This window comes from Diadema antillarum, unplaced genomic scaffold, assembly GCF_040938485.1.
Source record: "Diadema antillarum isolate AM-2024a unplaced genomic scaffold, OU_Dant_1.0 seq00000822_RagTag, whole genome shotgun sequence".
Taxonomy (NCBI): domain Eukaryota; kingdom Metazoa; phylum Echinodermata; class Echinoidea; order Diadematoida; family Diadematidae; genus Diadema; species Diadema antillarum.
The window spans coordinates 273,783-300,440 of record NW_027271699.1 but is presented as its reverse complement, the minus strand read 5'-3'; the positions used below and the strand labels follow the sequence as shown (position 1 = coordinate 300,440).

The window sequence follows — 26,658 nt, the reverse complement described above, 5'->3', positions numbered from 1 at the left end:
CAAGGTGAACACAGACTCTTACACTAGCTCTTATGTATAGTGCGCTCATGATCTGGGACGTCCGTCAGTCGTGTAGGTGAAATTTCAATCATCTGAAGAAGACACGAGGAAATCTAAAGAAGCACTTTCAGCAGACGGTATAAAATCTAGCTGGAATTGAAATGGGGGCCAAGGCTGTAATTACGTTCCTCGCCTTGTGTGGATATCTAACGATTTATACAAGTAAGTGTATTGGATCGCTGAAGACAAGAGTCTTATTTTAAAGTTATGGTATAACAAGTTCTTTTACACCTTTTGTCTTGTCTTCGCTTAGATTTAAGGGAAAAAAACGATTATGAAAAGTACCAAACATTTTTTTTTTCGGAAGACAGAAGCGCTGCAATTGCGTTAAATTTTGCTTTTAAGGTGGTGTCCTTCTATATGTCTAAGTTATCATTTGCAGAGAGGAGCTGTTGTGGCTTAGTGGATAAATCCACGGGCTTTTAATAAAGAAGTCACTGGTTCAAGTCCAATGCCAACAGTAGTTGTGCCTCTAGGCAAGGTACTTTATCGTCATTGCTAGTCCCTCGGAGGTTACTTTCTTGTAAGCATTTAATGCCGACATCTAATGTTTCATCCAGCAGGCATGTAGAAACAATTTTGTGAGGGTAAGTACATAATATGTTTTACATTATACACATTAGGAGGTAAGACCACAACATATATTCCATTGAGTTTCTTTGAACTATATTACACTACCCAGCAGTGCCCGCTTTTGGAGACATCTCTTGTGATTTCGAGATAGACATCTGCAACTTTACAGACGATTCAACAGACGATTTTGACTGGACCCGCAAGAGTGGCTCTTCAAGTACAGGCGACACTGGACCCGATGTCGACCACACACATGGTACTTCTCTGGGTGAGTGTTTTAATGTTTTTCTTTAAAGTTATTTTGGCTTTGCAGATTTGCAAGGATCTTTGTATCATTGGAAATAAAGCATAATTAGGACTGCATTGACGGTCATCCATGATAACTATACTTAATGATTATGACCTGCAGTGATTACAAATCGTATAACAAGATCACTTTTTAATTATTTCTTTCTTTTGCTGGGACCTTGTGAAATTAATCTGTTCTTTGGCTTCAAGTTAGGAAACGCGGGCTTATTGGAAAACTTCTGAAACGGACTATTTCACACACACACACACAAAAAGCGAACATTGCACCCCCTCCATGGGTGGATTGATATTGCAATTTCCACAACACCGCTCATGCTGTACAACAAAATCGGTGTTCATAACCCCCTGTTTAGCTGGTTACAGTTCGTTCGCACACATACAGATCAAATATATCATTTTTCTATAAGAAAATTAATCTACACAATTTTTTGTTTCTCAAATAGCATTAACAATGATAAAGTAACAAAACTGCACATAATATGCACTTGCACCGTAACTCACCGTTGCACTGATGTATTTTGAAGCTACCCTTTTCGTTTATACAATTTGATATGTATTAGATAATTTGTAAAGAAGTATAAGCCATATGCTTTTCCAGAGGCCGCCATCAAACTCAGGCTTCAGCTTAAGATGACGGTCTCCTGCATTTTGTATGTATTAACTCGATTGAAGAATCAATGATTTTCCAATTGTTTTTGTCTGATTATAATTCACCTATACAATATTTTTATTGGTACATTATGACTATATTTCTAACCATCTTGTGTTGGATGTAATATGTATGATATTGGAAAATTGTTTGTTATGTCGTGTATACTTTGTGAAAAATGCAGAAATAAATCCAATCAAATCCAATCAAATTATTCCGAAAGTGAAACAAGATTTGTGTTTCCGAAGGTTCGTTCATCCAAAAATGAATAAAACAAAAAGAAGAAGAAAGGCTGTTATTCCGGAGGGTCGTTGATCCGAAAACGAAATAAGATTGTTGTTTTTCCAGAAATTCTTCTTTTCATTTTCGGATAAAGTAACATTCTGAGTAAGGAACCCCACCTGTTTTGATAGCCAGAAACCACAGTATCGCGACCTGTAGAATTCAAAGTGAAAGGGATGTCATCTGAAGATATTCTCTACAGGTTACTACGTGTATGCCGAGGCGTCCAGCCCGCAGACGCAGGGCTCGGTAGCCCGCCTTATCAGTCCGTCTGAAGATGCAACGCAGTCTAAGTGTGTAGAGTTCTTCTACTTTATGTTTGGGGATCACATGGGCTCATTGAGGTAGGTGATTGTTAGATACTAACTTGTTCCAATAAGCATGAAATCTCCGTTTCTTTCTGTGATTTCTTTGTTGTTGTATTATACATCATGTATCTGAATGAAATACAATGCCCCCCCCCTCCCCCGGGGGGAAGGGTATAAATGTCAATTATATTTCACATTTCGAGGCACAAAGTCTTGATTTATACATGACAGAACACGTAAACATACACACTTGTTGGTATGAACCATAAACATGTGGATGTACTTATGTATTTTTATCTCCTTGTGATATGCATCGACTATGTTAAAAAAAAAAGCACAATTAAATCAGATCCCTTCATCGAAAGCACATATTCTCATATTTTGTACTTAGTGCTCCTATATTTTGTTGTTGTTTTTTGTTTAATTACAAGTCTTTTTTATATAACTTGTTGTGTAATATTTATGGTATATTGTCCTGAAAAGAGTGTACGTGAGAGATAGCGATTCGACAACACTCGGTGATCCCGTTTGGGAATTTCACGGGGAGAGTGGGAGACAGTGGTACAAAGGACGAGCCAGCATCCAGCAACAAGCCGGCTCAGTTGAGGTGAGTACTATCAAAATATGGTGTACGAGACATTAAAATCAAGAAAATCCTATAAAAGAAGGTGTCAAAGCAGAGGGAAATGTCTCCTAAAACAGCTTTTTAATGTGACTTAATAAAAGATATTCGCGCCACTGAGAAATCGCGAGTTAAAACTGACCTGATTTGCTTCACCGATATTCGCTCCGGAACAGCCGTCTTTTTCTAACCCTAAAATATGACGTCATGAAATGAACGAAACCCTCTACAAGTGCAGCGGGACATCGAGAACGCCATTCACAAAGCACGTATTTCTTGGTGAGCGGATGCAATATCTGGCCTGTCTTTAGTCGCATCTGCTTTCTCGGCTGAGATACTAAAACGTCAAATTTTTATCTTATATTGTACGGAAAGACTTTGAGTTTGACATCGAGAGTGAATTGAGTGATGACAGTGACAATGACACTGCTAGTGACAGTGGCAAAGTCGGGATGGTAGAAGAAGCGAGGGAGAGGCGACGGATATGGAAAGCCGCTGCGGACACAACTCGTTTGGGGCATACATGGAAACGGGCATACGTATGCAACTGCCTCTCCATACGTACATGTATGCCCCAAACGAACCACGTCGGCAACGGCCCTCCATAGACGGAGCTCACTGTGTGGATGGAGTGCGTATAGCAGAGCGCACATTTCGCGACGTCATAATTTTGGTCACCAAAATTTCGCCGTCAGATTGGGTTCAGATGGTCTAAAAAGGGTCTCAAAACACCGTATCTCCATCGTTCTGGAGACGTTTTTACCTTCTGAAAATTAATTATTTATGTTCCTAGGACACTTAAGCTTTCCAGAAATGTATAAATTACCTTGTTTATGAATATCGTCGTTTTTTTCTCGTTCACCATACTTTAAAGTGCATTATAGTCTGTTTTCGTATTTAAAAAAAGTGTTTATAGACACGAACATAATAATGCAAGGTGTGTGTGTATGGGGGGGGGGGGGGAATTGCGTTCAGGGGTCACAATGGAAACCCTCACGTCGTAAACCAAAACTCTTATGTATTAAATTGTACCAGACTTTATTAGTGAAGTTTACATCTTTTATTACTATGATTCGTAATGATTCAGGCTATGAAGCATTTTTTTTTTCACAGGACTGTAGGATAAAATACGTGATTTAAACATTCTCGATTTCGGATTATTCATTTAGTGATTAGCATAAGTTATAGCATGAAGCAGAGGATATAGGTCGTACATACTTATGTTCTCATCAAGTTGTGTGTACCTGATGGGTTTTCATTCAGATGATTTTCGAAGCCGAAATCGGTTCCGGGGAGCGATCGGACATCGCAATTGATGACATCGCCTATTCTGACGGGCTCTGTGCATCAGGTAACTGCGTTTCGCATAAATTATCAACTCTCACTTCTTCTGTTTTCATTCGTCTCTTTCATTACCCAAATGAAAGAAGCTCATATATAACAACTGACACTTATGAAATGGTCCCCACATAGCAGCTCATTAAACTGTCTCCGTAGCGGAGCTCATTATATAGGTCTCCACGTTGGAGTTCTGAAAGAAAAACTATTCAGCATGCATCATCCTCATACGTACGTATCACACGCGCTCGTGCCAACACGAGCACATACGCAACTGTGAAAGAGAACCAGAATTAGCTTGAATACGAAAATGGCAGAGAAGGAAATCTAATTATATCAAAAGTGCATTAAGGAGTAACGTTATACCTTTTTACGAAAAACACACACACCAATGATTTAGCTAGTACAAAATTGATTCAAAGTAATGACTTGATATACGAACAGTTGATAATAAACAAATGGTTAAAGAGAAATAATTACAAAATACACCATCATACCATATTTGTAAAAATACCCATCCCCTCCTCCCAAAAGAAATGGTGGATATGAAAGACAAAGATAAAGGGAATGATAACATAGTAATGTATTGTTTGAAAGTCCAGAGTGCGCTGCATTATACTACCACATTGGTTTCTTAATAGGTTTGTCTTGGACGAGTGTGTTGATCATCTTGTAGAGCGTCGAGGATTATTCACAAAGCGCAAGGACACTTTCACAGAAAGGAACTTACATCACAAAAACAAAGTTTCATCATAGGCCCCCTTCATGCTATGTGGCTGACGTGATTTTTGGCAAGGGTGATGGGCAATTACCAGGACTAAAGTAGGCAGTCTTATCTTCTGTACATGTTGTAAAAGGCACAGATGTATATATACAGAAGGTAAATAAATCTGCCCAATGTCAACCCACTTTGCTGATGTGTATGATCTACGCCTGGTGTCGGCAGGCACAGTACTGAACAATATCATAAGTAGGCATACACTCCTCTGCAGTTTATACCGATATCAATTTCTCAACTGGTATTTATGGTATCAATAGAATCCCATGTACACAGCTCCCCCCCCCCCTTAGTTCTACATGTGAGTATGATCATCTATCATGCATGTCACAGCATGACTTCTGATTTGAAAATACAAACTGTATACGAATATACATATATATATATATATATATATATATATGTACGAAATCAAAAATGAAACTTCTGCGTCGGTGTGTAATAAATAGATATCAAGAGTAAAAACAGTTGTTTAAAAAACACCGCAGGAGCCCCCCCCCCCCCCCCAAAAAAAAAAAAATAAATAAATAAAAAATAAAAAAATAGACTGACGTTTCGGTCAAAGACCTTTGATAAAGGTCTTTGACCGAAACGTCAGTCCAATTATATATATATATATATATATATATATATATATATATATATATATATATATTTATATATATAATCATATGATAGACTATCACATGCAATGCTTATGAGCATTACCGGTAGCATAGTAATTTTTCCGATGTTGTCTGCCCTCCAGACTTCGTGAACTGCACCTTTGAATCAGGTTGGTGTGGTTTCGAGCAGGACGATACGGATGATTTCGACTTCATTCGCCAGGCAGGTTCCACTCTCTCCTACGACACAGGACCTACCGTCGACCACACACTAGGCACAGACGATGGTAAGAGCTCCCAGCTGCTTCCCGCTATGTGATGGAGTTTGGAGTTAAAAACAAAGCCTCATTCAAATTCAAATAATTTTATTTCCATATGAAGTAATACAGAGTGATATAGGCCCCTACATAACGCTCACAGAAGTACCGAATATTTTAAGATATTTTGAAACACATTGGCTTCAACAAAACATTGTGTAAATTACAATAAATCAACTTTGTATTTCGACAAATAAATGAGTCAGCAAATACAATTTTATTTTTTAACTTTATATGGAAAAGAGGAATTCACAAGAAAAGCATAGCTTGTAATTTTAGTGAATTACTCTGGGAGACAAGGATATATCAAGATCCGACATAAAATATACTCATTTATTTATTATGCAGTTTCACAAGGAATCGTACCATAGCGTTCACCCATTTCCACACTAGCCAGCCAGTGAGAGTGCATGGGCCCTTTTCTTAAACAGTGTGAAAGTCACATAGCGTTTTTCAATTTGTCTTTTCACATCTTGACCATTGCCAACACCAAGAGCTGATGGCGTACGAATGGAGACATTGCAACACGCTCAAATGAATAGGGATCACGTTGTGTGTGTGTGTGTGTGTGTGTGTGTGTGTGTGTGTGTGAGTGTGTTTTTTTAAATCACAGTATTACTGTGGCACTATTTCAAAAGAGAGAAAGCAATTTAACGTGTACTTTATATGATCGCACATACATTGCTTCTGCCCTATTGGTAAACTGTGCATTTTCATCCAAGGTCCTATATATCCGTCAATGTCCACATTACCATTTTTTTTACTCAGTTCTTCAGAGAGATCTTGCTGTTTGCCTTTTCGACTCGTTACGTGGCTCTTTGACAATCAAAATTGGAGCCCTTGTCCAGTTTTTACATTTGAAAATGGCAGCAATAGGTGTTCCCACTCTATGATTACAATCATATTTTACATCTTTATCAGTATCCGCCCATGAGGTTTATGTCCCATTGTTCGTGTTATCCAACGAACATCGATCGACCAGGAGGCTGTTATGCAGGTCGCTGTGCAAAGTGCAGAAAATCTGTTTATATTGTTGCAAGGTTATAAACACTCACGCACAAACACACACACACACACACACACACAAATATATATATATATATATATATACACATATTGATAGTTCGTTTCTGCTGGTAGGGGGCGTCACAGGAGTCATTGCAAATTTAAACCAACAATGTAACTGCATGATTTAATCATTTCATTATAATTATCTCCTTTGTTTCATCGTATATATACAAGAACACGATTTAGACTCTCTCGTAATTGTACATAATCCCAAGGAATTTATGAAGATACACGAAGAAGAAAAGTTGCCTTGTACTAACCATATTTTCAAATGTTCTGAATAAGGTAAATTCATTCAAAGTATAAGAAGTGTTTTGCATGATACTATATTTTATGTGTAGGGAATGATTATAACTTCAGAAGAATGCAAGTAGAAACGGTCGAGTACATGCACGTTTGCAAATGTAAACGGTTTTCACGGAGGTGAAATCGCACAAATAGACGCTTCAAAATACATCTTTTCGTGTAAGCGTCACTGAAATTATGTAATTCTTGTTTTTCTCCATTTGTGATGTTATAGAATTACCTCACTCTTCGGAGATATTCGTCGTGATAGTAATTTTCATCATCACTAAAAGAGCCAATTTCCACAGCACCGTCCTGATCATACCATCTGTTTTCTGTCGAATCTGTGGAGTCTACACCATTATAGAAACTTTGCGATTACACGTGAAAACAAATGCTACAAGGTGAACTTGGCGACATTGATGTAAATTTTAAATGTTTTTTTTTAATGTCTCTACTTTTATACAACAGATAAAAAATTAATCATCTGCATTTTCCTATCATAAGGCACGATTTCCACCTAGTCACCATGGAACAGACAATGAATTACAATCAATCTATTCTTCACTTTTCCTCACAAAGGTTTCTATGATCTAATCATCTGTTACATAACGTTTTCCATCTGAGAAAGAAAATGCACAGATAAACATGACTTGCACTCGACATCGATAATGTAGTTTACAAATTTTCACTTTTCTAGGTTTTTATGTATACATCGAGGGTACAGTGCAGGACGCTGCGGAGGTGGCCCGCCTGATATCCCCTCTTTTCCAAGGCGTTCAAGAGAACGATGCAGAGAGTTTCTGCGTGGTGTTCTATTACCACATGTACGGCGATGACATCGGCGAGCTCAACGTCTACCTGCGTAACGTCACGTCCCCTGATTTAGGCCGCCCCATCTGGTCCCTCGCCGGCACTCGCGGAGACGTGTGGCGGGGCGCCGAGGCAGTCATTAACACGCCGCATGATTTCAATGCAAGTATAACTACCTGAACTCCACCATCTTGGCCCTTTATCTTAGGCTTTATTATAATGTAGACTGTCAAGATACTATCCTCTCGTCGTTTACTATGCAGGGTGTGGTTGATTTGATGCGTACACTTACGTAGAACGGATGAGAAAGTGTCGCTGTTTCCTGGTAACAAAGGAAAGGGGCATTGCAGTATTTGGACCATGATGTCAAACTTTATTTTCTGAGCTAACAAGAGCTTTGGGTTACGTGAATGAAAATTTAGAGAATGACAAGTTGGGTGTAGATGAATGTATTCGTTAGTAATCAAAACGTCTTTAAAAAGGGGCGTCAATTACAAACAAGAACATAATGGATATAGCCGTTTGGAGAACATGAATGTCATGAGTCTTAAGAGTTTTGGATGGATAGGAACAACTTTATACATTCTTATGTCACTATCATTCATATAATTTATAATTCATTTACACTATAGCATAATAGGTCGAACAATGCCCCACCTCTTAATTCTTGTCGTCTTCTGCTGTTGTGTAAGACCTTCATCACATTTTGTGGAAGAGAAAAAAAGAGAATGGTGCACAAATTAATGAATGAAATAAAACTAACTCTTAAGTTTCCTTCAATGTAAGAATCATTAAAAAAAATCCCATTCTAATCTCGCCAGATCGTTTTCGAGGCCATACGAGGACCTAGCTATGAAAGCGACATTGCTTTGGATGACATAGTCATAACTAACTACGCATGTCCTGGATATCGTAAGTAAATAACTTAATTTCTATTAAACTCCCACCTTTCTAGATTTTCTACATTATTCTAAAGGCTGGGATCAAAAAACGAACAGGAAATTGTGTTTTTAGCAGATTTTCTCAAACACTTTTTGATAGAATAATGATGTCTAAAGAGCCCCCTTTTAATTTCTTGAAAACCCTGTCCATACTCTTCAATTCAACTCTAATTACTATGAAACTGCTTTGAAAGTTGTCAGTATTCATCTATGAGAATGTGTTGATAAAGCATGTCCAATTTCAGCTTCATCTGATAATCGCTTCTTTGTTGTTGCTCCGGTGGTTAACATCCTGTTTTTAGTTCCATTCATCGCACAGCTAGCACGGCTTGGTAAAGATTAAGTGCTTGAATACACCCTGTACTTCACAGGGCTCTTTTCTAAGTTCACACTTTCCAGAGTGTGTGTATTCTTTCCCATATTTAGATGGGTTAGGAGAGTTTAATTGAACTGTATGTGTTATATATCATTTTAGCTTATAGTCTGCTCTTTCAGAATCTGATCTAACTAAAAATACCATGTCTGTCGACTTTTTGCTGGTTTTGTGATGCAAGGTCGTATGTATATACATATACATTATAGCACACACACAAATACACACGCGCGCGGGCACACACACACACACACCCATACACACACACATATATATATATTTTTCCTTTTTTTATCTCGAAAGAAAAAAAAATCCAATCCATGCAATCTCACAATCTTCTACATTTCGGGCTTGTTTCGTTGTTTGTCATAGTAGAAAATGATGGAAAAGACAAAATAACACTTTATTTTGTATCTTCCCGCGTTCTTTGTTTTCCTTCAAGACGTCATAAAAAATGAGAGCAGCGTGACGTGCGATTTCGAAGAGTACGAACTGTGCTACTACACACAAGACCAGACAGACGACTTTGACTGGGAATGGAGAAACAGAGCCACGCCGGACTCATACTCTGGGCCCGATGCAGATCACACCCGAGGCGATGAACTAGGTAACCCATATTATGATGTGTCTTTGGCCTTTTAGGTTATAGTATCCCGCCGCTAAATCTTACATGGACACATCACAGAGTATGAGATTTTATTGTCATCATATAATGTTTTTATATCCATTCAAACAAACTGAAAAAAGTATCACCCTTGACTACTAGTATATCAATCGACGTCTGTCTGAGACTAGCCATGGCCCTGCTGCATTAAGAGACATATACCGGATATCTTTTATTCTGACTTTAAATTATGTCTGATCTCAACTTTTATGCAACAGGGCCCAGATCTTTAGGTAAAGGTAAGGTCTATCTCTTTACTCCAACGCGTTGCTGCATGTCATTTTGATGACGATATGTCGACTATTTAGATATGTACATTTTGGGCATACAGGGTTCTACATGCTGGTCGATAGCTCCTCCTGGTCTGTTGCAACGGACAAGGCCCGTCTCATATCGCCCTCCTTTGCCGCCAAGAAAACACCCGAGTCGTGTGTGGAGTTCTGGTACCACATGTATGGGACTGATGTCAACAGGCTGAATGTGTATGTGAAGAAAGACGACCAGTCGGACCCGGGGACACTCTCTTTCATGATGACCGGGGACCAGGGGAACTTCTGGCACCGCGCTTCCTTTCAGGTGTCAGTGGCGAGTGATGGCGATTACAGGGTGAGTTGTTGAAAAATGGGGGAGGGGGAAGATCTAGTGCGATGAATAAGGCGAGTTGTGAGATCTCGCCTTCTCGATATCTCTGGTCCGAGAAGTACAGAAGAAGAGATGTCACAGCCTTTTACTGTAGGTTAGTGCTGGTTAGACATAAAAATACTCTTGCAGTAGGCTTCGGGAAGTGGGTTGGAACTGGTGCGAGCATGCATGGTCAGGAACCTTTTATTTGTGTTCACAGATATTCGGGTTACGAGAGGTTGTTTAGAACCAGTTTCCATATCGATCAATGGATCTGATGCGAAATTCGGTAGTGTGAAAGTATGTTAATTATATTGGGAATCATATGTAATTCAAGTGAGTTTGTGTAGGAATTGTGTTTGAGTTTGAAATCCCCCCTTTCCCAATAGTTATCAGATTGAAAAAAAAATCACGCCGAGATCGCATCCGGATAAAACAGAGATCCCGATAAAGGGAGGCCGGATAAGGAAGGTCGGACTATATTACTTTTTTTTTGCATAATGTTTTTGGTACACTTAATTCTTTGCTGACCAAAAAAAAAAAAAAAAATGGATTACAGAAATGAATCTGAAATAAACTTAAGTTGTCATTGATAAGTAAAAGGAATGTGTATCTCTATGACAAGTGCGATTTCGTGGAATTTTCGTAATATTTTCTTTATGTTGTTGTCCTACTGTGACATGAAGAATTGTTGTAGTGCTTTTATTCAGCGATTTGGTTTGATTTGATTTGTTTGATTTTTATTTATTTCGACAGGGTAAAAAGCCTGCTATCAGGTTTGAAGCTGCTTTTGAGCAAGAATTACCCCCCCCCCCAAAAAAAAAACCCAAAGCAAAACAAACAAACAAACAAACAAACAAACAAACAAACAAACAAAGACTAACAGGTACAGCGATGGCTGTACCGAGCTTTAAACATGGCAAAAGAAAAGGAAATAAGGAGACAGGTTAGGCAATGCAAATTGCTAGAAACTTGCAAATAAAACTTTTCGTTTTGCGGCGCACTCATCAAAACACACACCCAAAATGACTCGAGCACACACACATCTTCACACACACGCACCCGCAACCACACAAACACACTTAACACAGCCTACACTCAAAACACACGTCACTTCCATGATTGCCTTAAACGATTCTCTCAGGCATTCTTTACGAGATACATGTAGTTCGTTGGGGAACTCACCGTTCTTCGGATGCAGCGATGTAAACAAGATTTATGTTTGTCTAAGCCTGAAAGCCTATATGTTTGTACACAAATTATGTACCTGTGCGGAGCGACGACAGTTACTGTTATCTGGAATGACTTTAGAATGTTTGCTTCAAAGGGTACCATTTATTAAAGCCTGCAGAAGATGAATAAGAAAGTAAAGTCTAATAAGGCTATCACATTTTTTCTTACAAATATGTAGCTCGTCATCGAGGGGATGCCAGGAAGCGAAGACAGGGACGACATCGCAGTGGATGATATCACACTTCACCAGGATCAAGCCTGTCCCGCCTGTAAGTAACACTTTCTACGTCACACCTTATGTTCCTCTACTCCCACAACAGCGCGTGCATATTATATCTGTCTTTCCTCTTGCATGGAAGCCTACCGATAGAGCTGCTGTATTATAGTATAGAGTATCCTATGCTAGCGTAAGGGAGGCTCGTAACACCAATCACCATAAGAAAGGGGTGTTTTGCTTACAAAGAAAATAACAAAATAAAACCTCATCCATAATTGTTTGCCCCAAAATCATCATGCCCCGTTCTCATCTCGAACCAGTTACCACCTTAGCCCCCGAGGTGCCCACGATGCCCCCAGCTACGGACGACATCTCTTGCGACTTCGAAGAGGGCTTTTGCGGCTACACGCAGGATTTCTCCTCCGATATGGCTGACTGGAACCGGTATCGTGGCAACCAGGCCAGCTGGTGGTCAACGACAGGTCCAAAGGTTGACCACACCTATGGAACAAGCACAGGTAAAAATTTGGTGGTTGGTGCTACCCTTTTGCACTGATTTTATTTTTGTACAGTAGATTTCATATCAAATCCATTGTAGGTGATGAAATTTACTATGACAATAACAAAATCAACAATCCTTAATATTTCTTTGATCATGATAATGATGATCAAAATGATCATGATAATGATAATAATAATAATAATAATAATAATAATAATGATATCGATAATGGTGATAACCGTTAGAGTAATTATACACACTGACATGATTGATGATGATAACATATTCACTTGTAAAAGAGTTAATAACATATTCACTCGTACAAGAGTATGTACACAAGTAAACTTACAAATTATAACGTAAAGTTTAAGTTTATTTGACAACACTAAACAGAGAGATATTTCAGAAAAAAAAAACTCCGATGGAAAGGTTTATAAGGTATCTTTTCAAAGTTGTACGTGAGAGTTAAGTACGGATGTTTGCTAGGGATTGATTCCAACAGATGAGTTACATGTGATTACAAGCGTTGCCGACTGGCGTAGTAAAAAAATGTGGTACTATACTTGCCAGTTATCATATTGTGTGTTTGTTTGTGTTTGTGTTTGTGTGTGTGTGTGTGTGTGTGTGTGTTTCTCTTTCAACCGCACCTGCTTGGACAGACAACTGAAGAACAGTTACTGCATGACTGATCTGCGCTTCCGTATCGGAATGTTATAAAACGACCTAATTTCGCATTTTACATTATTTTTTAAATTCATTTCAAAGTGAATATTTAAAAGCTTTATGCTGTGGTTGCGCCGGTGCGGAAGCATTTCAAGACCATTACTAGTAGGTGTTCTTTCTCAGAAACTTTGAAACCACTCCTGAATATATTTCTTGTAGACACACCCAAGCCTGAAAATGCTGAACTTTGCTGGAAATTTTGCCAGTAACGCACTTAAACATGTCTGAACATTGTCTTAAAAAAATCCAGCTTGAGGACAATGATGGGTACAGGTATAAATCACATAAACGTGAAAGGTATGCCAATGCTCACCCTGCTATTTTGATCTTTGCCTCTTCTTTTTGTCAGCATATTTCGTGACCTTTAATCACGCCCAAATGACTGGCATCAGCGACGGAGACAACGCCATTTTAGTGTCGCCACTCATCGCGGCAAACCCGTCGTCGCGCTGCCTCACCTTCTACGCGTACTTGGACGGCTACAATGTGGACTATCTCAACGTCTACGTCAGAGAGTGGGGCAGCACGCGTTCCATCGACCCGCAGTATGCCACCTACGGTGACCAAGGCAAAGAATGGATCGAACATAACGTTGATATTCCAAGTTCGTCGGTCGATTTCCAGGTAGAGTCGGAAGTGAGAAGAAAAATACATTAAGAGAGAGAATCAAATGATGCAGCAACAATAAGATGCGAATATAACCGAACTGACAAGGTTCGTGTAAGGTCGGTGATGTATCTCAAGGACCTAGAGTTCCATGTCACACCCATTGCAACTACGACAATATCTCTCACAATGGCTACAAATGTATACACCAATCAACAGTGAGCATCATACTCGTTTGAAAATGCGTTCTGCTTGTTGTAACTCTCCACGATTAGAAAAGTCTGCACAAGGTTGGGCTCTGATTTGATATTGGTAAACAGCAAAAAAAAAAAAATAATAAAATAACTTGTCAACGCAAATATTGAAGCTACATGTGATCCTCATGAGCCTGTATTATAGCATGATGATTTCTGAGTTCAACATCACTCTTTCCTTATTTCTGCAAACGGATCATTTATCCGTCCTCTTCATGATTTCTCTGTTTTTCAGATATTATTCGAAGCCATTGCAGGTGGATATTATTCAGCCCAAATCTCCATGGATGACATATCGTTAAACAACGGCCATTGCGCCACAGGTACCGCACTGATGACGTGATATCTAAATTTACTGTCGAAGGAAACCTCATATAAAATGTTTTAAGGGCTGAGAGTAACCTTTGCCATGAAAATAACTTTTAACCTTGAAATACCAGTACACGTCAGGCAAGCTAATCAATACATAGTATATTTTAGCTATGGACGTGACATTTCTGTCATCAGATAATTCGTGATATCGTAATAGCCACACTTGATGAGGAATGAAACTTTGCAACAGATTGACAAATTGTCCTACATCGACATTGATCGACGTAAATTTTTACGTCGATGTAATAGGGCAATTTGTCAATCAGTTGTAATGAAATCATCTCGACGGAAGAATTTCATGAATTTCAATAATTACGCAGTACCCGCTGCATGCTATAAGGATTAGAACCAACACTTGCTGTCGGGCGCAAGCTTGGTGGTCAAGTGGAGCTGACGCCCGTCCTGAGATCAGAAGGTCGTAGGTTCGTATCCTGCTCGAGTATGTACGCCCAGGATTTTTTTTATCATGGCTACTACTAAAACACTGATCAATTCAGTGCTTATTTACGTCGATGTAGGGCAATTTGTCAATCAGTTGCGATGAAAGCATCTCGACGGAAGAATTTCATGAATTTGAAGAATTAAACTTTTCTGAAACAATGGAAAAATATTAACAACCTGACCTGGTTGATGAACTGAATATTGTGGCAGATGATGTACAAAGTAAGATATAACATAAATACAAATCGAGAAAGAGACTGTAATTTTAATAATTCAGCCCCACCCCTTTTAAAAGTTGATACGGCGCTGCTATATTCTTTCTGTTGCCATAGCTACCGAGGAACCAATGCCTTGGGCTGCCGACTGTAGTTTTGAAACCGGCGACTCCATCTGTGGCTACACGAACGATGCTGGGAACTCCATGGACTGGATACTGCACAGCGGCAGTACGAACTCGGAGAACACGGGGCCGACGAATGACCACACCCATGGCTCTACGGAAGGTTGTATATAATTACAGTGAATTATGTACATTGAACGAACATGAACGAACACCGTAGCACCTTCACCATCTTCAGTTTTGTGCTAACTGAACCGTGCCAGAGCATTTAGAGCGATCCCTATCTTGCTTAGTGCGTCGGAAGCGTGCTTCTTAGGTACCCCCACGCCTTACTCATGCGAACAATGTTTAAAAACGCTTACTAGATTAGAAAAGAGGCCAGATTATAGCATGCACATTCTCTTGATCTAAAAATGATGCTGTTCCCCGCTTTTTTTTTTATTGTTCACACGAAAATGTTACCCACCCATCACGTGCCCATGGGAGAAGTTACAGAACAATGCAAATAATTCGCTGTCACATGAACATAATGATCCCTGACTGGCATCTTATGTAATGACAATATCATTGTATCAAATTATTATGCATAGGTCATTACGTATACTTGGAGGCTTCCCAGCCGGCCCGTCCAAACGAGTACGGCATTCTGCGATCACCGACCATCAACAGTGGGGGCCTAGATTTCTGTTTCCGCTTCTATTACCACGCCTACGGGGTCGACATCGGTGTACTCAGCGTGGACATCGAATCGACCGATGGCAACAGCTTTAGCGGGCAAATTTTCAGCTTGGTCGGTAACCAGGGCAACAACTGGATCCCCGTCAATGTCAACGTTGCCGCATCCCAGACAGGATTACTTGATTTTCAGGTTGGTGGAGACGTACGAAGCAGATGGCTAATGGTTTTACGAATATGGAGCCGTTTCCACAGTTTTAGCTTAGTCCGTTGTAGTTAGTGCTCCTTTTGAACCAGAGAATCGACACAACACCTCTGTTGCCTGTTTTAGCTGTTTAGCAGTGTTTAGAATGCGCCTTTCTAGTCAACCGATTCAGTATTGAGGTTCCATAACTTTCTTTATGAATATTAGGGGGACTTGCTTTAAAAAGCCCATTACGAGGACTTTGTTTTTCACTTCTCAAATATATAAAATTCAGCCCCAGTTTGAATTGCTCAGTGTTGGAAAAAAAAATTGGTCTAAAAATTAGATGGACAATGTATGTGCTATTGTAAAAGACCTCGCAGTGTACGTTTTCGAAGCATGCAAGGTCCATCTAAGGTAGGCTTTGTGTGTGTATATATGAAGAGTTTGTTTGCAAAAACCAATAAGTCCATATTTGCCAAATGGAGATATTTGCGATTAAAGGTCAAGAAAAATAAAGAGAATAATAAGAAAAGTTTTGCTTCTTTTGACCATAACTTCAAAAATACACCTTTTTATGTAGTGACCAATATATCATTTAAAAGGTATTATTTTGTACTTTATGACAGAGATCATACTTCAAAATCTTCAAAAATGGACTTTTTGCAAACAAACCCTTCATATATATAATCAGACTGGAGGCGGACGTTGCTCTCCATCTTGTTCTCCCTGTCATCAGGCCTTCATCAGGATCTACCAACAGAACAAAGATGTTATCTGACAGGCATAATGTGCCATGATATGTAATGCTTTATTTATACGAATAATTTATGAGTTGTGAGTGCATTAGGCACGAATATCGCACGAGGCGCCAGATAAGCCACTGGTCTATATTCAACAAGGCGCGTAGCGCCGCGTTGAATAGACCAGTGGCGAACCTCGCACCGAGTGCGATATTACGTGCCCCAATGCACGAACAAAATCATAAATTATTCGTTTTATACAACACCTTGTATATAATCACAGTACTGAATCAGTGAACGGCAACTCGGGAAGGTCCAAAAATAAATGCAACAATTAGGCCGAGAATTCTAAACCAAACACTCGCAATAATTCGACCACAGTCACAGGAATCGCAAACTCTGCAGGGTCTAACGTTAGGACCTACCCATTCTAACTGTTACGGCGTTTACTGATCACACTATCGTTAGATCGAGAACGCTAATGTTAGGTCTAAGCCGATCTGAGATGTCAGTAGATCGTAGGTCTAGACTATGTCTATTTCCGACAATGAGTTTGTATAAAACCACAGGAAAAAAAATCAAATTACGGCTTCTCAACTTGATTTTGAGATCACTGTGCTCCACTTAGCAGATCCGAGTCAAAAGTAAAAACACAGCCGTATGCCTTACAAAGACCCGTATACAGAGTATACCATACAATACAATACAATACAATGAGTGATATACTCAGTACATGCAACTACACTGTAGCTGCAGCTGCGCGCACACGTTGCGTGTACTCAATCGCTGCGCCTTTCCTGTGAATGAACCAGTGCAGCGCTGCAGCCAGCACGTACAGTACATGTACTTTGCTTGTGATGTCGAGCGGCCGTGCATTAGTAGCCCCCCGCGAAACCGTGCATTAGTACCTGCGAGCCGTGCAATAGGGGGTCTAATGCACGGCTGTCACTCTCAATGAGTTTGATAGGTATTTTCTAATGAATGTCATGTGACATGTTCTTGGCCACTCACAATTCGACATCATTCTAACGTGTTGTATAAATATACATAATTTATGTATATATATATATATATATATATACATATATATATATATATATATATATATATATATATGTGTGTGTGTATATATAGTGTGTGTGTGCGTGGATGTTCCATTTCATGTCTTATTTGAATAAGACATAGTCATCACTTTACTGACGCGGTCATGTGTCAGATTGATCAAGTGTTTCCATTGTTTGTCGCATTTATTATTGAGAACCTTTTGCATCGCAAACAGAAAGGCATTACCTTTTAAAAGAATTGTCGTTAAGTTATAATAATAATAATAATAATAATAATAATGCAGAAAAAGTTATGCAGAAAAAGAAGCAAAAATAATCTTTCAATGTCATAACGACGACATGTCAACTCGATGTAGATTCTCTTCGAGGGAAAGAAGACCAAGGCTGGTTCCTATGGGGACATCGCAATAGACGACATCAAATTCATCCGCCAGCCGTGCGACGGTTACCCGGCCGAATCGCAGTGTTCCTTCGAGCAGGGGCCAGAATCGTGCGGCTTCACCAACCCGCAAAACGGAGGAGGCGCTTGGCAGTGGTACGACGACCTTGCCGTGGAGTCGCCGCCGCTACCTAAGGCAGGTGGGTGATCTGTCTGAAGAGTGGGGAAATTCTCCTTGCTTCGATGCAGAATTAGGGTCAAGTGAAAGTTTATTCTTTTACGAATAAATTCACCAACAACGACGATACCAAGCATGCTAAGGTTGAACTTGATGAAGGGCAACGTAACATTACTTAACATAATAACATTACAGTGGCATGTGATGTATTGTATCGTATTGTATTGCATTGTATTATATTGTATTGTATTGTATTTCATTATAATGAAATGGTAACCTTTTATTGTAAATACACCAACATGTCGTTGATCCTAATATCCAGTCATGTGATTTAATCTAGCCACTTCGTCGTTCATGTACGCTGATGCGGGAACCGTCGGGCGGGGCAATTCCGCCATTCTGTACTCCCAACTCCATTCCCTCAGCGGTCTCGACCACTGCGTCATCACCGATTTCGTCCTCTACGGCGACACGGCACAGAAGATCACAGTGGAGATCATTGAACAGTCGACGTCGAAGCGATTCGCCCTCGGTTCCTTCTCTGGCGACCATGGGCAAACATGGTTCCGGGGTAACTGGTCTCTGCCCGAAAATGAACTTGTCGACTCATTTCAGGTATATTTGGATTGAACTTATTGCTCATGTTTCACGACAAAGCCCATTCCAACACTGGAAAAAGACGACATCAAAATTATAGATTTACGATTTGAAACAAAGAAATGCATATCTACAAAAGTAAATACAATATTAAAAGAGCAAGTAGAGAACATAAAACTGTTTTTGAATAAATGACGGAACAAATGCTTAGGTCCATTCCAAATAAGATTGTGAAACATGATTGAACCACCTAAAGTGAAAGCAGTGCTTGTATTATAGGTACTATTCAGGGGGTTTTTTTCCAGGAAAAAGAAAGAAAAAGAAAAGTTTTATTTTTATTGGCATAATATGACTATGTCCATTAGTTTATGCTTTTATTGCAAATTGCCCAAAGATTCACCATCTATCATTTTCCCATCGGGTTGTGGTAGGTTTTTGGTCAGTTAAAGGAGTATTGTTAATAGTTGGTAGTCAAAGCTTGGGGTGCGCATCAAGGAGGATGTCAGCTTTTTTTCCAACTAACTAAGTGTGTATCTAACCAACTACCTATTTAAACTGACTCAGCTTGTCAGCTCTGCATTGTTATTATTTCATCCTTTCATCTTTCAGATCGTTTACACCGCTACCTTTGGAACAAGTATTGGCGGTGTTATTGCTCTCGATAATGTGGCAATCTCAACACAGCTCGAGTTGTGCACGCAGTGTAATGACATTTCCCTTTTTAATAAGAATTTTCAAAGAATAGTGATTGAATTGGGAAAGGGGAAGGGGACACAAAAATTTTATCGAATGTCCAACCATTCGTTTATTTGAGAGTCTCAAAGTTGTTCCTTTGTAATGGCTATTTATTTGAAGTATTAGCATGGTTTCAAGTGAAAATGATGATAGTAATAATAATAAATGACATATGATCGTGCTACTGAAACAAAAAACGGGGCAGTTTTCCTAAATATGATATCAATGTGACCTTTTCCATTTTCCATTAACTCAAATATGTGTATTTGATGCAGGTAAAGTTTTGTATAACTTATCGTACTTTGATTCCATCCTGTCTTATTTCAGTAGTTATATCCTTTTCCATTTCTACTTCCATATCATTTGTTTTGCCCATATTTTATGTGGAATCACACGAAATCATTTACATCAAGACCTGGGTGCATGCAAGCATAAGCAGTGACTTTAGGAAGTAGATAACCAAAGAGAGATATTTCGGATCTTGATGGCATTACTGAAGTTGTGAAATACGCATTCATATGACGTGGCAAAGAGAACATTTTCTAATGTTCTGTGCAAAAGGGGATAGCAGATTATCTTCATGATTATCATCAAGATTGTTATCAACCATGATTTTTTTGAGAAATTTTCAGAAAGCACGACGGTTAATCACGAACCATGATGACCATATAATATTCTTGGAGAAGCTGAAATATCTCAGCTCAAGTCCGCGTGGCATTAAAGACAGCAGCTGCTGCCCTTTGATATGTAATACACTGACCTTGCAGTTGAGACCTTATGCAGTATATTTCGCCTGCAGCTCTGTTGTAAATCCGTTCTTTCGGTATGGCTAACTCAATTCTTATTCATCACTTACTTCCAAGTTCTCGCGCATTCCATCTCTACGATCTGTGACATACATGACATATGGAATAGTATAAGATGATGTGCATCAGGCCATGTATATACGTATAAACATACTAAACCACTGTTTTTGTTTGCTTTCTGTCTGATAGACGTTCACCCACCGACCAGGACGCCTACAAGGAGGCCGACGACGACGAAGCCGCAGTCAAACCCGACCACACTCAACACGATGTCAACCGCAGCATCGTCCGACACAATTACAACAGTCAATGGCCACCCCACGAACAGCCCTATGACAGGTGGGCGTGACAACACACTGCTCATCGTCGGTATAATTCTGATCGTGCTCGCGATCGTCGTCGTTGCCGTCATCACAAGTGTCTGGTTTGCCGCCCGCCCTTCTCGCACTGGAAAGTTACCCTTCGGCATTAGCTATAACAAGGAAAAGAACCTAGACGGGATTCCTTTTTCTGAAAGAGGGGAGGGGCACGGAAATTTTTCCACGGATAACCCGTATACAGTAACGAATAACAGCTCGGGAGTAAGCACTACCGCTTAGACATCTGCTTCCATGGTAGTGCAATACTTTGAAGAGTTGGGATATTCTCATCCATTGCATTTTGTACGTGGCAGCTCGTCCATTTGAAACTACTCCCTTTACCTATATTCTATTGTCTTGACTATTTGATATCCACGATAAGTCGCTCTGAGAGTTTGCAAGCACTTTGTTTTAAACGCCTGAAATTATTATGAAAATTTTGTGTTCAAAACAGCAAAACAAAGCCCCTCCCTGGTCATAGTAGCGTTGGTGATGTTAATCTATGGCAAACGAGTTGTTCTTTTTTTTTGGGTCTTGTATCAATAATGTTCTTCCCTGGAAATCCCGCACCAATGATTCATAAAGTTACCTTGTAAAAATACTGAGATTCTTAACGACGTTAAAGACACTTTTCCATCAACATACTATACATATATTTTATGGTACTTTGCTTACCTCGTGCGTGTAATACAGTATTCCACATGAGGAAAATGTGTATAATTTCCTGGTTATAAGATTCATATCATCCAGAAACGTGCTATTAGAAAGTTCATCATGAGCCTTTTCTCTGTCACGCAGTCAAATTAATCTTTTCAAATAAAGTATTCAGAACAAGTTACTAATTTATATATATATATATATATATATATATATATATATGCATAAATCATTCACAGATGATCTCCCCGGGGTATTATTAACTATGTTTAAATCAAACGACAATAACTTATGCTTATCAAACCCAACATATCTTTTCTTTTCAGTTTCCATTTACCATAACATCTTTTCCCAAAAAACAAAACCTTCCCTGATAGGTCACGGTTAGCACTTCCCTTTCACTTTTTTTTAAGGAACAGAATAAAATCTGTTCAGTCAAAAAGTGTTACAATTTACCAATCCTGCCCCTTTCATGTGAACATGCTTCATGTTGATAACAACATCCCATGTAGCAGCAACACCATTTACAGTAAAGTAGGTTAAGATTCAGTTTGACAGGTTTATGTCCTTTATCAACCTTCAGATATATAGGTATTGGTGTTCTAGAGTAAAGCATACATGACACGTTTTGACAGTTTATTTAAATTTTCCTTGTTGTTTATTAGTAATAATATGAATGTTTCAAAAATTCTTTTAGTATATGTTTCAAGGATTCTGTTTTTTTTTTCGGTATGTTTGAAGGACGCACTTCACAATAGAAACGAACTAGTATTTACAGCCATTGCTTTTAGTTGATTCCCCTCTATTTCATGGTTTCGGACGTATCGGACTTGGTTCTGTTATTCTTCTAAAGATAGGCCTTGTGTTATTTTCCCCCTATGCCTCAATGCTTGTATTTCGTATTTTCTATTCTTTCGACAGTATTTTGATGATTTAAACATTTTGTTTTTTAATATTCCCAGAAGTGAGGCATTGTAGTTTGTTGCGAAATGTGGAAAAAAATTATTCAAATTCACTATATCTGGTTGCTGACCTTTTAGAATCCTCAATGTAATCCTCATGTTTTTGTTTTTGTTTTGTGATCAAACATCCGTGAGTCGAATAACCTTTTGGATAATTAACCTCATGATCATTTCAAGGTGAGTCATCGAGTATCATGCACATTATAGCGGCAGTTTGCTGTCATTGATAGGGCGTATGTTGTTTCTCATAGCATTCACATGGGTTTAAAGTGGTACTGCGTGTACGTAAAATTTTGCTATAATTTACTAACACCCTGTAGAGACCGATTTTAGGTAATTACAAGAATTTTTCACATGCACGTTGGATGTATTTGTTAGTTGTTATCAATTGGGGAAATAAAAGCCGAAGAAATTATCGCACACGTCTTACTAAAAGTTGCTATTTCTTATCTATCAATATCAAATCTATAGTAGTATGCCAATAATTCAAACTGTAGATAAACAGGCATCTCACTTTGGCGATGAGGAAATGTTTCATTATTTTTCCCCCGAGTCTGTTCTGTATTTGTGACTGTTCATGTGGATTATTATGCAAGAAGTTCTAAGAACTAGTTCAAATGTAGATCATTACTAAGGAAGTGAAGACAATTATTACAAAGAACTAGTTATTCTTTTGATTTTGCTTGGATGTATGTATGTTTGTCTAAAACGGAAACACCGAATACATAATACCACGTGTTGATTACCGTTACCACTCAGTATAAAAGCAAGTCCTAGACTTTAACCTTCATTGATATGTCTGTCAGACAAACTAACTGAAATGGTCACGTGACGTCGACGGCATGTGAGAAATAATGGATTGCAGACTTAATACACATGGTTTATAGTCATTCATTAACGTCTATACTAAAATTTAAAAAAAAAAAACGTTAAAAGAGTCGTTTTTTTATAGGAAGCGCAAGGGAAGTTAAAAAAAAAATTTCTTGGCCGTCTCCATAATACCCTGTGATCGATTTTTTGATGCCTGTGGTCCCTGCAAACAAACCGCAAAATGCAAGTTTTCATATCTTTAATCTTCAAATGAGATATATCATAACACAAGCTTTGGAATTGAAATTATAGTAACAACACACGCCGTTAAACTCACACAAAGCAGTGGGTACACACACAAACACACACACATATATATATATATATATATATATATATATATATATATATTACCAAAATGCAGTGGCCTAAACATCTTCTAAAATATATCAACTTTTAAATAAAATCATATTAACAACAATAACATTCTGTTAATTTACCTGATGAGGAGTGTATGATTTGATGTGATGTCCCGCGTCACAGAAATGAGCTCACATTCTGTCAACAAAATATTATAATATATAACACTAAATTAAAATAAATATTATTTTACATATACAATCAAACATAATCATATAAAAATCACGAAATCATATTTTAAAATCCATCAGACACCAATATAAATATCATTCATATAAACAAATCGACTCATTTCTCATAAAAAATCACGCTCAACATTCCTCTTATAATCGTACAACAGTTGAGGATGTACAAATAAGATCTCACTATGCATATACAACAGTTGCAATTTATCTTAACTGAAAATATTTGTGTATTTACATATATTTGGCTATATGTCCTGTGTGGTCAAGACGTGTTCTGCGTGGTCGGAGTGTTCTGCTACGAATCTGAAGTCATTAGAATTATACACTTGGTATAAACACACAAAAAAAATTAAAAAAAATAAAGCATAGTTAAAAAGGTTTGTTCATACATCAGTGTATGGGAAACTGGTATGTTCGTGCGCCTTAAACAAGATAGTGTATCAATAAAAATGGCCTAAAGATAGAAATTCTTGATCTCATTGAATAAAGCCTGAACTTCTCTCATCAACTTGCTAAGGTTATCACAGACTGGAAAGTTTTATGAATAAAGCGGTGATATGCTTTGCTTAACCATTTGAAATAAATTACCAATAAATAAAGTGTTATCAGCATGCCTATCCACATCTATTTCTATTTAAAAAAAAAGATTATTCTTAGATGTACGTCATAACACATGTTTTCATCGAGAAAAAAAAATGTGCTCCAAGATAGTTATTGAAAAGTTGGTTTCAACAGTTTCTTGTTTTATGGAGGAGACCATGTGGGTATCGTAAGAGCAATATCGGTTCAATACAATGAATTTGAAGTATTGTGCATTCCACGTGATCAATGTTGTTATCTTGGTGTTGGTTTCTATTTGTCTTTTTAACTTTGTTTAAGCGTGAAAATGATTGACTTATGATTCATTTCATGTGTCAACGGACAAAGAAACGGTCTCAGTTCGAATTCGTAGAAACTTCGTCAAGAGGTCAATTTTGATCTATTTCTATAACGATGAATCCAAAACTATTAAAATATCTGTGACGGAGTAATGGACCAGGAATAGTTATTTAATCAAGAGGGTTTAATTTCCACATTTTCCTGGGAATACGCCAGAGACTTTGAATCTTATTGCTTACACGGAGACAACTTCGGCTCTGTTTGATATCGCACAATCTCCCTAAATGCCTTTGAGCAAATAACGTACGAAGATCAACAAGATCTCTGAACTGTAATTGCATTTCAAGCTCGAAATAATTGCACCCAATAAGAAATAATGACTGCAATCGGTCGTTCTCCAGTCTTACTTGTTTCTTTTTCCATCAGAAAACAGTTTGCTCTAGTACCTACTTAAAGAAGAAATCCACTCCATAAATGAATAAACTTCAAAAGAAGGAGAGAAATATTCCCTACAGAACAATACAAAAATGACAAAGATCGTATAAAAAATAAGAAACTTATATCTTTTCGAAAATTCACATTTTTTCCACATTTCTTGACCAGTTGTTATGAACATTCAACTCAGCAAGTTGACGATTTCTTATTCATTTCGTATACAAACAATTTCTTATTCATTTTGTATACAGAAATGACAAAAATCTCATATTTAGCTGTATAACTTTCCTTATAACCACCCCATCCCGCCCCAAAAAAGAACAGATGCTAACTCTGATATATCTTGGTGAGGGAACTTGCCTTTAAAAGTACAATTTTTGGGAATTTCATATATTTCATCCATGCCTTTGAGCTTATGACATCGTCAACACACTCACTTGAATACTCATGAGAACTGGTCAAGATTTTTTTTTCCAAAAAAAAAAGAAAATTCAAAACGACATAATCGCCCTTATTTCTTATCCGACTTTTGTGCCATTTTTGTATCGTTCTGTAGAACATATTTTTCTCCTTCCTTTTGAAGTTTATTGACTTTTGGGTTGAATTTCCTCTTAAATAGTGTTTGTATTCTAGTTTGAAGTTGCTTCACTTTAACATGGTTTAGAGAATGGTCATTTGACAGGCGATGAAGAAACATGAGGCTGGAACATTAAACTCATCGCGCTTGAATAAGTTTATTGACTTTTGGGTTGAATTTCCTCTTAAATAGTGTTTGTATTCTAGTTTGAAGTTGCTTCACTTTAACATGGTTTAGAGAATGGTCATTTGACAAGCGATGAAGAAACATGAGGCTGGAACATTAAACTCATCGCGCTTGAATACTTAGTCTATCAACCAACCGTATAGAGAGAAACTATAATAAATCCACGATACGAGAGAAGCGCTGCAGAGGCACTGTATGTTTAACATGTTTAAGGCAAATGTATAGGAACTAAAGACTTAGCCCTGCCGATATTTTGATGATTTATAACGTATGTTTGAAGCTTATCTGGGAAATAATGAGATGAAATAAAGAATGTATCCCTGATTTTTCCCTTCATAGTTGCTTGTAGATTTTTATGATTTCATTTATTGTTGAACGGTGCAGGTCATATTTAGGAAATATACTAATAGTTGGTCAGTAAACCTGCTACTGGAAAGTTTGTTGATACGACGGGTTCAACGTCTTGTATGATTTATAATCTTGTATTCTAAAATATCCTCTTTGCCTTGCAAAATTCACTAAGATACGCTGAA

The 26,658-nt window shown here is 38.2% G+C and overlaps 1 protein-coding gene across 1 annotated transcript; it reads left to right on the top strand.

The window, feature by feature from the left end:
* Window positions 1-161: 161 nt before the first annotated feature.
* LOC139739959 (MAM and LDL-receptor class A domain-containing protein 1-like) lies at window positions 162-21,254 on the top strand. Its single transcript, XM_071650557.1, has 20 exons — window positions 162-222; window positions 743-901; window positions 2,076-2,217; window positions 2,665-2,788; window positions 4,067-4,154; window positions 5,668-5,811; window positions 7,895-8,169; window positions 8,829-8,919; window positions 9,764-9,928; window positions 10,317-10,591; window positions 12,018-12,108; window positions 12,377-12,574; window positions 13,631-13,917; window positions 14,377-14,464; window positions 15,287-15,457; window positions 15,885-16,162; window positions 18,317-18,539; window positions 18,858-19,132; window positions 19,724-19,817; window positions 20,845-21,254. The coding sequence occupies exons 1-20, from the start codon at window positions 162-164 to the stop codon at window positions 21,252-21,254; spliced, it is 3,639 nt and encodes a 1,212-aa protein (XP_071506658.1).
* The last annotated feature ends 5,404 nt before the right edge of the window (window positions 21,255-26,658 follow it).